Source organism: Babylonia areolata, chromosome 29 (genome assembly GCF_041734735.1).
Source record: "Babylonia areolata isolate BAREFJ2019XMU chromosome 29, ASM4173473v1, whole genome shotgun sequence".
Lineage (NCBI taxonomy): Eukaryota > Metazoa > Mollusca > Gastropoda > Neogastropoda > Buccinidae > Babylonia > Babylonia areolata.
Genome location: NC_134904.1, coordinates 6533516 through 6546015, shown reverse-complemented (window position 1 = coordinate 6546015; position 12500 = coordinate 6533516). Strand labels below are relative to the sequence as shown.

The 12500-nt window shown below is 42.4% G+C and overlaps 1 protein-coding gene across 2 annotated transcripts in view; it reads right to left on the bottom strand.

Moving 5' to 3' along the window:
- Positions 1–5497: 5497 nt before the first annotated feature.
- Positions 5498–12500, bottom strand: part of LOC143274586 (putative methyltransferase-like protein 24) — a 40705-nt gene continuing 33702 nt past the window's right edge. For both annotated transcript variants that reach the window (XM_076578443.1, XM_076578441.1), the window contains exons 6-9: positions 10151–10322; positions 9630–9712; positions 8925–9171; positions 5498–5543 (exon numbers count right to left, since the gene is read on the bottom strand). In XM_076578443.1, coding sequence (XP_076434558.1) covers positions 8961–9171; positions 9630–9712; positions 10151–10322 — 466 coding nt within the window. In that variant the 3' untranslated portion in view covers positions 5498–5543; positions 8925–8960. The remainder of the gene's footprint in view (positions 5544–8924; positions 9172–9629; positions 9713–10150; positions 10323–12500) is intronic.

The following is a 12500-nucleotide window of genomic DNA, read 5'->3' as shown; positions in this document are numbered from 1 at the left end:
CTTTTAGGCATTTGGTTCACAGAAGACACTATCAAAAATAATTGAAGTGAATACAAAAGACAAATTGATAGAAGCTAAGAGGCTTTTCAAGATTTGGTCAAAACGTATATGTACACCCCTTGGTAGAATTGCTATTTTAAAATCACTTATACTTTCAAAACTCATTTACTTGTGGATTCTTCTTCCCAATCCCCCGGACAAAGAGATAAATCAACTATGGAAACTGTGCTATGAATTTATATGGGATGACAAAACAGATAAGATTAAAAGAATATATACAGTACATAATGTTGGAAATGGAGATTTGGGTATTCCAAATATACAAAAGTACATAGAGGCTCTAAAAATATCATGGATTAGGAAATTACACACAGGAACAGCAAAGTGGAAAAAAAAATACTCTCAGTCAAATCCCCAGAAATCAACTCTCTGGATCTGTACGGACCAAGAAAATGTGTAAACACTGAATGTAATAGTTTCTGGAAAGATGTATATTGGGCATATGAGAATTTTACAAAACATGTTAGGTTAAAAGAAGCACAAGAGGCACTCGTAGAACCACTTTTTCATAACGACAAATTTAAAGTCGGTATTAGGACAGTTTATTTAAAAAACTGGACAAGTAAAGGTATTTTTCTGGTTAGAGATATTGTAGATGAAAATGGGTGCTTCCTTAGTCATAAATATTTCACAGAAAAATATGAGGTTAAAGTTAATTATTTACTGTATATGGGATTTATACGTTCCATTAAAAGTTACCTGCGCACAAACAATATTACTATCACAGACAAAACTTGCAATAAAGAACCAAAAGCACCGCAGATAATAGCTAATGTTAAGAAAGGATCTAAAATTTATTATGATATATTACTTGAACCAATTTTTCTATACAATATACATTCTTTTATCAAGTGGGAGCAAAAACTAGACATTGCAATAAATTGGGATGCCACTATGAAACAAGTGAAAAACATAAAGGAAGTAAGATTGAAATGGTTCCAGATTAGAATATGTCATGGTATATTGGTTACAAACAAAATACTGAAAAAAATGGGAATAACAAATAGCGACATGTGCAACTTCTGTAAAAATGAAATAGACACAATTCAACACTACGTATGGCACTGTACATTTACTCAGCTCTTTTGGGGGGACTTAGAGAATGTCTTGAAGGAAAAGTGTGAAAATTGTGCAAATGTAAAGTTTAATATAGAGCTAGTATTATTTGGAAATGATGATGTTACAAAAACAGGTGAAATATTTGACTATATCATTCTATTGGCGAAACATTTCATTTATAAATGCAGAATAAATAAAATCAAACCATGTATAAAGTACTTCCTAACAGACATAAGAAACATATAAAACTGAAAAATATATACACTCGATGGAAATGATGTCCATAGCATTTTCTAGAAAATGGTACCCATACATAAAAATGATGGAAGGCAACGAGGAGGAGGAAAGACAACCACGAATGTAACGTTTGTTCTTTTATTTATTTTCTTTTTCTTTTCATTTACTTGTTTTATACAGTGCATGTGACTTTTTTGTTGTTTTTTTTCTCTGTATGAAGACAGTGTTGTGTTGTTTTCCTGATTTGCAGTTTAGGTGGTGCACAGTGGCAAATATTGTTGATTTCAGATGTTGGTTTTGTATGTCCGTCTGTATGTATTGAATCGAATAAAATATTTATTTTAAAAAAAAGCGGGGGGGGGGGGGGGGGGGGGGGGTGGGGGGGGGGGGAGAGAGAAAAAAAAATCTGCATTCTTGCATGAGTCTTTTTTTTTTTTTTTTTGCTTTTTTTTTTCTTATGTGCGCCATATTTAGATACGCTGACGTTTAGCTTGTGACGATTATCATTTACACTCAGCCAACAACTTAAGTCACAGCCCCTTGTTTAAATAAACAGAAGTCTAGTTTGTGGGGATTTGTCAGTACTTAAAACGAACAGTTTAAGTCGCAACCTTGTTTTTCTACTTTTTTTTTCCAAAAATAAACGTGACTGTTAACAAAAGAAAAGGGAAAAAGGAAAAGGGGGGAAAAAAATCAGTGTTTCACGAAATAGGTTTCCAGCACCTCTACAGACAGTATCATTTTTTCAGGGTTCTCTAATCACGCCTACTGTTGCTTCTTTTGGACACATGCTCTTTTTTTTCTCTCTCTCTTTTTTAAGATGGTAACATTTTTTGGTCTTTTGTTTGTTTGTTTCCAAGGTGTCTATTTTCGTAGATGTTTATTTTCTGCGATAATAAATAAACAAAACTATTGCCAAAAAAACAAACAAAAAAACCACAAAAAAACAAACAAACAAACAACACCTCATTTTCCTGGTTTTCAAGGTGTTGTGTGCGACAATGTAGTGACTGGTCAACTTGACCCCTCGAATACCCAGATATATTTTCGTTTTTTTATTTCCCCGTGTGTGTGTGTGTGTGTGTGTGTGTGTGTGTGTGTGTGTGTGTGTGTGTGCGCGCACACGCGAGCGCGTGCGTGCGTGTGTGTGTGTTCCTTCCCTCCCTCGTAGTCAGCTCAGTCATCCTTTTTCGTGCAAGTTTACCTACGCGTGATAGAGCTGAGCTACAGGTGAGATGAAGAAGGCAAACTTGTTGATGTTGTGGACAGCGGAAGATGTTGGATGAAGGAGGCTGACCTGTTGATGTTGTGGACAGCGGAAGATGTTAGATGAAGAAGACTAACTGTTGATGTTGTGGACAGCGGAAGATGTTAGATGAAGAAGACTAACTGTTGATGTTGTGGACAGCGGAAGATGTTGGATGAAGGAGGCTGACCTGTTGATGTTGTGGACAGCGGAAGATGTTAGATGAAGAACGCTGACCTGTTGATGTTGTGGACAGCGGAAGATGTTGGATGAAGAACGCTAACCTGTTGATGTTGTGGACAGCGGAAGATGTTGGATGAAGAACGCTGACCTGTTGATGTTGTGGACAGCGGAAGATGTTGGATGAAGAACGCTAACCTGTTGATGTTGTGGACAGCGGAAGATGTTGGATGAAGAAAGCTAACTGTTGATGTTGTGGACAGTGGAAGATGTTGGATGAAGAAAGCTAACTGTTGATGTTGTGGACAGCGGAAGATGTTGGATGAAGAACGCTGACCTGTTGATGTTGTGGACAGCGGAAGATGTTAGATGAAGAACGCTAACCTGTTGATGTTGTGGACAGCGGAAGATGTTGGATGAAGAAGGCTAACTGTTGATGTTGTGGACAGCGGAAGATGTTGGATGAAGAAAGCTAACTGTTGATGTTGTGGACAGCGGAAGATGTTAGATGAAGAAGGCTGACCTGTTGATGTTGTGGACAGCGAAAGATGTTTTGGACACTGACATTTGAACCCGGTCAGGGAGAAGTTGTCTTTCATCTTCGTCATGCTCTGTTCGTTTGGAGTTAGGAAGGATTACCGATTCGGTTTGGGGGCCTCCAGTGCCACTTCCATTCCTGGGTGCTCGTCCGACCAGGAGTTCTGGAACTGCCTTCCAGTTGCAGGGGTTCAATCTCCCTTTTGTTTCTCCTCACAAGCTGTTGAGGTGAGTCATGTTGAAAGGGCGTGAAGAGTGCTGGGTTTATTGTCTCTGTTTTCAACAGATAAGGAGCGGCCGCTGAGATGTGTGTCAGTTTGTTTTTATTGTCTCTGTATTTGATATATACTTGTCAATTTAATTCCAGTGCCGTATTTCTCTCCATACCCTTGTGGATCCAGCTTTATATTTTTTTTTTATGTATATCTGTGCGCACACGTCTACTGTTTTCCTTTCGGTATAATGATCACTTTTCTTAAGACGTTCAGCTGAGCGTGTGGGTGTGTGCGAAACCCCTGCGTGTGTCTGCCATAACACATGCATCCTCTCGGCGGTTTCTCGTGTTTGATATTGAACCCGAGTCTGGTTACAGCTCCCAAAAGTGTCAGACGATTCCTGCAGTTTCCCTGGGTGCCTGATGTCCTCTGTGGAGTTTACGGTCCTCCCGTGTATCCGCCATCTCCCCGGGTGTTGCAGTCCCCCCCTAGTGCCCGAGAGGGACCTGGGTACATCATCTGTGTTGCCCTCGCCCCGCGTAAACTACTGTCTCACTGGGGAGTGCTCGCTGTGGATCTCAGCACTTCACCTGTCTGCAGGGAGTCCTGGACTCTGTCTGCCGACGTCTTGGCGGTTCGTGCACACCTTGGACCCCAGTGCTCATGACCAGTGTGAACCCAAACGTGGACGGTAGAGGATGCCTGTGCATGTGTGAGAGCAGTGCACAAGATGGGGGAGTGTGTGTGTTCGAGCGAATGTAAGGCGATTTATAATAGCTGGTTAGTAGGTTGGGAAGGGGGAGGGGGAGAGGGGGGGTGGGGGATAGAGGGGAATAGTTGTCAAGGCTTCATTGCTGTCTCTTTTGTTAATATTATGTCTGTGTGAGTGAATAGAGTCTTGTACTGTTTGTAAATTTCTTGGTGTTGGCTGCATTTACTTAGTTTTTCTTTTATCATATTGCGCGGGGTCGGTAGGGCTGTCGGTGAGTCCCCAGCCTTTACCGGTCACGTGACACAAGGTACTACGGACACATTAAATCATACGCACTTAAAATTTCGAATCTAAAATGATGTACTCGACAGACACAACAGGACGAGACAGGGGAAGAGACAGAGACACGGAGACAGAGACAGAGAGACAGACGGAGAAACAAGAACACACAGAGAGATAAGACTGGACTGCGAGAGAAACACGTGAAAGTATTCAATCGATGTTTTCAGACATACGTCAAGTTGAGAATAAGGCCTTCTTCTTCTTCTTCTGCGTTCACTCGTATGCACACGAGTGGGCCTCTACGTGTATGACCGTTTTTACCCCGCCATGCAGGCAGCCATACTCCGTTTTCGGGGGTGTGCATGCTGGGTATGTTCTTGTTTCCATAACCCACCGAACGCTGACATGGATTACAGGATCTTTAACGTGCGTATTTGATCTTCTGCTTGCGTATACACACGAAGAGGGTTCAGGCACTAGCAGGTCTGCACATATGTTGACCTGGGAGATCGTAAAAATCTCCACCCTTTACCCACCAGGCGCCGTCACCGTGATTCGAACCCGGGACCCTCGGATTGACAGTCCAACGCTTTAACCACTCGGCTATTGCGCCCGTCTGAGAATAAGGCCAACAATGGATAAAAACTATAAACAAAATGATTAAACGTCAATAGCACCATTTCTAGTGCAACAAACCATGTCCTAGCTGAGGCAATGACAACTGAAGTTGTTCACTAACTTGCTGGAACAGTAACCCAATTCAGCAATATCAAACGCCGAAGATTCAAGGCATGAAAGGAAATGAAGATCATCGCCAACATAATACATCAAATATAATTGAAAAAAACAAAACAAAACAAAACAAAACACAAAAAAAACCCAGGATAGTCCATACATTGTTTTTAATGTCAAGCACTCGCAAAGCCAATCAACCAGTCAGCAAAAAAAAAAAAAAAAAAAAAAAAAAAGACTTCCCATTATTCCAACATTTCTGGCAGAGCACCCCGTTTCTCTCCTGAAAAAAAAGTTAAACAGAAGTTATCAAAAGTCTTCACTAAAAGAGGAGGAGGGGGGAGGAGGCAAAGGAGAGGAGGCGAACTAACGAACGAACTTTTAAGAGGGTAAAGGAGTAAGCACAATGTGCTTCTTTACATCCGGCCATATGGGCAAGAAAATCACGAACTTTTAAGAGGGCAAAGGAGTAAGCACAATGTGCTTCTTTACATCCGGCCCTGTGAGCAAGAAAATCACGAACTTTTATGAGGGTAAAGGAGTAAGCACAATGTGCTTCTTTATATCCGGCCCTCTGGGCAAGAAAATCACGAACTTTTAAGAGGGTAAAGGAGTAAGCACAATGTGCTTCTTTATATCCGGCCCTAGGGGCAAAAAAAAAAAAAAATCACGAACTTTTAAGAGGGTAAAGGAGTAAGCACAATGTGCTTCTTTACATCCGGCACTCTGGGCAAGAAAATCACGAACTTTTAAGAGGGTGAAGGAGTAAGCACAATGTGCTTCTTTACATCCGGCACTCTGGGCAAGAAAATCACGAACTTTTAAGAGGGTGAAGGAGTAAGCACAATGTGCTTCTTTATATCCGGCCCTAGGGGCAAAAAAAAAAAAAAAAAAATCACGAACTTTTAAGAGGGTAAAGGAGTAAGCACAATGTGTTTCTTTACATCCGGCACTCTGGGCAAGAAAATCACGAACTTTTAAGAGGGTGAAGGAGTAAGCACAATGTGCTTCTTTATAACCGACCCTAGGGGCAAAAAAAAAAAAAAAAAATCACGAACTTTTAAGAGGGTAAAGGAGTAAGCACAATGTGCTTCTTTACATCCGGCCCTGTGAGCAAGAAAATCACGAACTTTTATGAAGGTAAAGGAGTAAGCACAATGTGCTTCTTTATATCCGGCCCTCTGGGCAAGAAAATCACGAACTTTTAAGAGGATAAAGGAGTAAGCACAATGTGCTTCTTTATATCCGGCCCTAGGGGCAAAAAAAAAAAAAAATCACGAACTTTTAAGAGGGTAAAGGAGTAAGCACAATGTGCTTCTTTACATCCGGCACTCTGGGCAAGAAAATCACAAACTTTTAAGAGGGTAAAGGAGTAAGCACAATGTGCTTCTTTACATCCGGCCCTATGGGGGGAAAAAATCACGAACTTTTAAGAGGGCAAAGGAGTAAGCACAATGTGCTTCTTTACATCCGGCACTCTGGGCAAGAAAATCACGAACTTTTAAGAGGGCAAAGGAGTAAGCACAATGTGTTTCTTTACATCCGGCCCTATGGGGAAGAAAATCATGAACTTTTAAGAGAGTAAAGGAGTAAGCACAATGTGCTTCTTTACATCCGGCCCTATGGGCAAGAAAATCACGAACTTTTAAGAGGGTAAAGGAGTAAGCACAATGTGCTTCTTTACATCCGGCCCTCTGGGCAAGAAAATCACGAACTTTTAAGAGAGTAAAGGAGTAAGCACAATGTGCTTCTTTACATCCGGCCCTCTGGGCAAGAAAATCACGAACTTTTAAGAGAGTAAAGGAGTAAGCACAATGTGCTTCTTTATATCCAGCCCTATGGGCAAAAAAACAAACAAACAAACAAAAAATCACGAACTTTTAAGAGTGTAAAGGAGTAAGCACAATGTGTTTCTTTACATCCGGCTCTTTGGGCAAGAAAATCAATCATGAAGAGAAAAAAACAGGAAAAATCCAATTCATAGCAGCAACATCAAAATTACATACACATGTACGATCATACGTATTAATTGCAATGTTTTAAAAGCGAATATGTGAAATGCTTTTATTTGAGAACATATGTTTATTACTCTTGTTCAATCAAGTAAACCGTGTGTGTGTGTGGGGGGGGGGGGGGGGGGGGGGGGGTGGGGGGTGCGGGTGTGTGCTGATTATCTGGTTGTGGTTTTCCGCAATTTATCTTTATTCTTATCTGAAATGAAATGAAATTATGGTGCTTAGAGCCTCGCCGACCACTAAGGCCATTTATTCTTATCTTATCTGTCTATTATAATCAATGTGCAATACAGTAGGCTATGCTTATAATTATATTCAAAATAATGTTTCTTAATTCTTTCTGTTTTTACATTAAGAATACCAGTTATTACCTGCAGTGTGTGGATGTATGTATGAAACGGTGTATGTGATATTTTTTACATTTGTGTCTTCGTGATATTCGTAAAAGCTGTTGTTGACTTTTGCAGTTATGGTCCCCATGTTGTTTACTTGTCTATGTTGTGATAATGCACCTGACCAAATTTCTCCAGTTGGAGATAATAAAGTTATTCTTATTCTTATTCTTATATGTATGTATACACAATTCAATAAGGCCATCGAAGAAGAAAAAGACAGCCATTTTAGTATTGTCAAATCTCTACTGTGTATATCCATTTGGATCTGTTCTTTGCGCACGGGCAGAATGGTTAAGATGCTCATTTGTCAATACTGAGAGTCCGTGAGGGTCTGGGTTCGAATCCCACTCAAGCCCACTCAAGCTCTTTTCTCCCAGGTGTGACTGGAAAATCAAACTCAGCATCCAGTCCCTGGGAGGAGACGATTTCTTCTTCTTCTTGTGCGTTCACTCGTATGTACACGAGTGGGCTTTTACGTGTATGACCGTTTTTACCCCGCCATGTAGGCAGCCATACTCCGTTTTCGGGGGTGTGCATGCTGGGTATGTTCTTGTTTCCATAACCCACCGAACGCTGACATGGATTACAGGATCTTTAAGAGGATCTTTAACGTGCGTATTTGATCTTCTGCCTGTGTATACACACGAAGAGGGTTCAGGCACTATATGTTGACCTGGGAGATCGTAAAAATCTCCACCCTTTACCCACCAGGCGCCGTCACCGTGATTCGAACCCGGGACCCTCAGACTGACAGTCCAACGCTTTAACCACTCGGCTATTGCGCCCGTCGGGAGGAGACGATAAAAACGAGGTCCAGTGTGCGGCACACACTTGGCGCACTGAAAGAGAACCCATGGCAAACGAGTGTTGTCCTCTGGCTAACTTCCATGGACGAAATCCACCGATAGCTACATAGATATATAAATTATGCATGCACTCAAAGCTTGACTCGGCGCGTTGGGTTATGCTGCTGGCCAGAAATCTGCCAAGCAGATGCAGTTGTAGCGTATGGATTTTTTTTCCGAACGCAGTGACTCCTCCTTGAGAAACAGACTGAAACTTTACGCTATGTTGTTGAATCAAGAGTGATGACAAATCCCAGAATTTAAAAAAAAAAAAAAAAAAAAAAAAGAAAGTCGTCATCGTCGTTGTTACAGTAGCAATAGTTGTAGTGTTTATCATCATCATCATCTTCATTGTCGTCGTTGTTGTTGTTTATGATTATTATTATCATCATCATCATCATTATTATACCTGTGAACAGTACGATGACAGGCGCAGACCTCTGTGTCAAGGTTTAGCAAAGTGCGTGTTGACATAAGAGACGTCGCTCTGTATATTCAATAGCTCCCAGTGACGATCCAAAGGATGCGCGTGTCTTCCCATGGGCTTAAACCCCGCCCGCTCCAAATCGCTCAGCACCTTGATCAGCTGCTGAAATCTTTCCCTGGGAGGCATGTCCGGGAAGATGTGCCATTCCACGACAAACTGCTTCACCTGACTGCGATAGTGGAAGACACAGTCAGTTGGTGATGTGGATGGAAGTGATGACAAAGTGATGACAAAGTGATGACAAACGTAACATTGACGACACACGATGAGGATGGACGACAAAACAACCCTTGAAATGTATCGGGTGTATACAGATAGTTCGTGCAACAACTTGTCAGCTTCTTTCTTTTTTTTCTTTTTTTTTCTTCGAACTTCATATGAAAATCCAGCTCTAATCGCAAAGAAAAATAAAAATAAATGACTTAAATGACAAGAAAAGACGACAGAAACTACTGAAACTTAAGTTGTTGCTATTGTCGTTTGGGAGGGGGGGCACACACACACACACACACACACACACACACACACACACACACACACTCACGCACGCACGCGCGCGCGCGCGCACAAACACACTGCATATGTGCGCACATATACGCATGCACAAACGCACTGCCTTAAACTTACGTCAGAATCCCCGAGTCCAGCATATGTCGAACGGCTTCCCATTCTGAGACTTCAATGTCAATCTTCAGCATGTCGATAAATCTCTGGGGGATTAAGAATTTACACACACACACACACACACACACACACACACACACACACACACACACACACACACACACGAACATTCCATGTCAGTTTCGAGTATGTTTATAGTTCTCTGGATTTTAACCCACATATGTGCAGACCTGCTAGTGCCTGAAACCCCTTCGTGTGTATATGCAAGCAGAAGATCAAATACGCACGTTAAAGATCCTGTAACCCATGTCAGCGTTCGGTGGGTTATAGAAACAAGAACATACCCAGCATGCACATCCCCGAAAACGGAGTATGGCTGCCTACATGGCGGGGGTAAAAACGGTCATACACGTAAAAGCCCTCTCGTGTGCATACGAGTGAACGCAGAAGAAGAAGAAGAAGAAGGTACATGAACGTTGAATCCTGCTGTCTGTCGTGTGACAGAGAGAAGGTAGGATACTCACGTTCGTGTGATCGAGCGTGGTGACGAGAGATTTCAAGGTCCTCATTTTCCACGTGGTTTCCTTCGTCACGTACATATTTCTGCGGGGCACGAAGGCGTCTGTGTCCACTCCTCCCAAACCTATCTTGTAAAACATCACGTTGGGGCTTCGGCGATGATCCGGAGTTTTCATGCTAAACACACACACACACACACACACACACACACACACACACACACACACACACACAACACAACACAACACAACACAACACACACACACAAACACACACGCGCGCGCGCACACACACACACACACACAACACAACACACGCACACACACAACACAACACAACACACACACACAAACACACACACACACACACACACACAACACAACACAACACAACACAACACACACACACACACACACACAACACAACACACACAACACAACACAACACACACACACACACAAACACACGCGCACACGCACACACACACACACACACACACACACACACACACACACACACACACACTCACACACAGACACACACACACACACTCGCCCAAATGAAGACAATAGCGTAAAATTATTAATTTACGAAAGGAGACAATAACAGCTATTACTATTAGTTTTCAAAGATATATACATGAACAGAAAATTAATATTATCTAAAGTATTTACTAAGGAATTCTTCTGCTCACTTGCACTCACATCTAGAGTCTATGATGAGTATATTGCCAAGTGGAGTGATGGCCTAGAGGTAACACGTCCGCCTTAGAAGCGAGAAAATCTGAGCGCACTGGTTCGAATCACGTCTCAGCCGTCGATATTTTCTCCTCCATGACTTCCAAGCAAAGAAGGGGAGAGAGAGACCACTATTCATAATGAATAAATCTATAGATAAATAAATAAATAAATGTATCGATAAATAAATAAACTTCCCTACGGTTATCAGAATGACAATGTTTTACACTGATCTTTTCCTGGTCTTATTTTAGATTCTATCTTTTTTTTTTTCTTTTTTCTTTTTTTATAGGAATTACATCACAAACTGGAAATAATAATTACTAACAATATATGTAAATAATTATATTCGTGCACTGAGCCCAAAACTGAGCTCAGTTAAGCCAAATGTCTCACTTATCGGGGAAGTTTGCAATTGAAATAATCCATGGAGACGCTGGCTGACTTTGAAGGGAAAAGAACCGTGTGTGAAACGGATTCGGTGTGGACGCTGTGAAGGGATAGGGTGTCAATCGGAAGCTGTGAGGCTGTTTACATTTGCTTTGTGTGTGTGTGTGTGTGTGTGTGTGTGTGTGTGTGTGTGTGTGTGTGTGTGTGTGTGTGTGTGTGTGTGTGTGTGCTTGTGAGAGTGTGTGTGTGTGTGTGCTTGTGAGAGTGTGTGTGTGGGTGTGTGTATGTGAGTGCGCGCGCGCGCGCGCGTGTGTGTGTGTGTGTGTGTGTGTGTGTGTGTGCAGACATACTGTGTGTACGTGTTTGTTTGTCTGTGTGTGTGTGTGTGTGTGTGTGTGTGTGTGTCTGTGTCTGTGTGTCTGTATATATGTGTGTGTGTGTGTGTGTGCGTGTGTGTGTGCATGTGTGTGAGTGTGTGTGTGTGTGTGTGTGTGTGTGTGTGTGTGTGTGTGTGTGTGTGTGACGGGCGCGATGGTTGAATGGTCAAATGGTCAGAGCGTTGGATCGTCGCCCGAGTGTCCTGAGGTGGATCCCCGTCTCGAGAACCGGTTGGTTTAACCTCACCTCACCTCACCTCAGGCCCATAACTACAAAGTAGTTGTTTGAGGAAGCCTGAGGACCGCAGACGCAACCTCCCTTCTCCATCTGTCTCTGTCGGCAGCCGCCGGCAGCAGCTCACGTGTGTGGAGTCCGGTCCATTATTTGATATTCTCATGCCAGTTCTTCCGCTGTCTTCATCTTCTTCTCCCGCCCTCAACGGTGCCTTGCATGATTGTTTTGGACAAGCTGGTGTGTCGAGTGTTGTGTCCAAACCATATCAGCTTGCGTCTCTTCACAGTTGAAAGGAGAGGTTCCTGAGGTCCAGCAAGGTTCTCAATTCTACTCCGTACATGTTCTTTGATCCTGTGCTCGATCAAGGGAATTTGAAGGAGCTTCCTCAGGCATTTGTTCTCGAAGGCCTGGATCTTCCTTTCAGTTTCGGCCGTCAGCGTCCATGCTTCGCAACCATACAGTACAATGGAGACTAGCAGGGCTTTGTAGAGTTTGAAGTTTGTGGAGAATCGGATGTTACTTTTCCACACTCTGTTCAGTTTGGTCATGGCTGCAGTGGCTGTGCCAATGCGAATTCTTATTTCTGCTTTGCTGCTTCCATCTTTTGTCAGGGTTG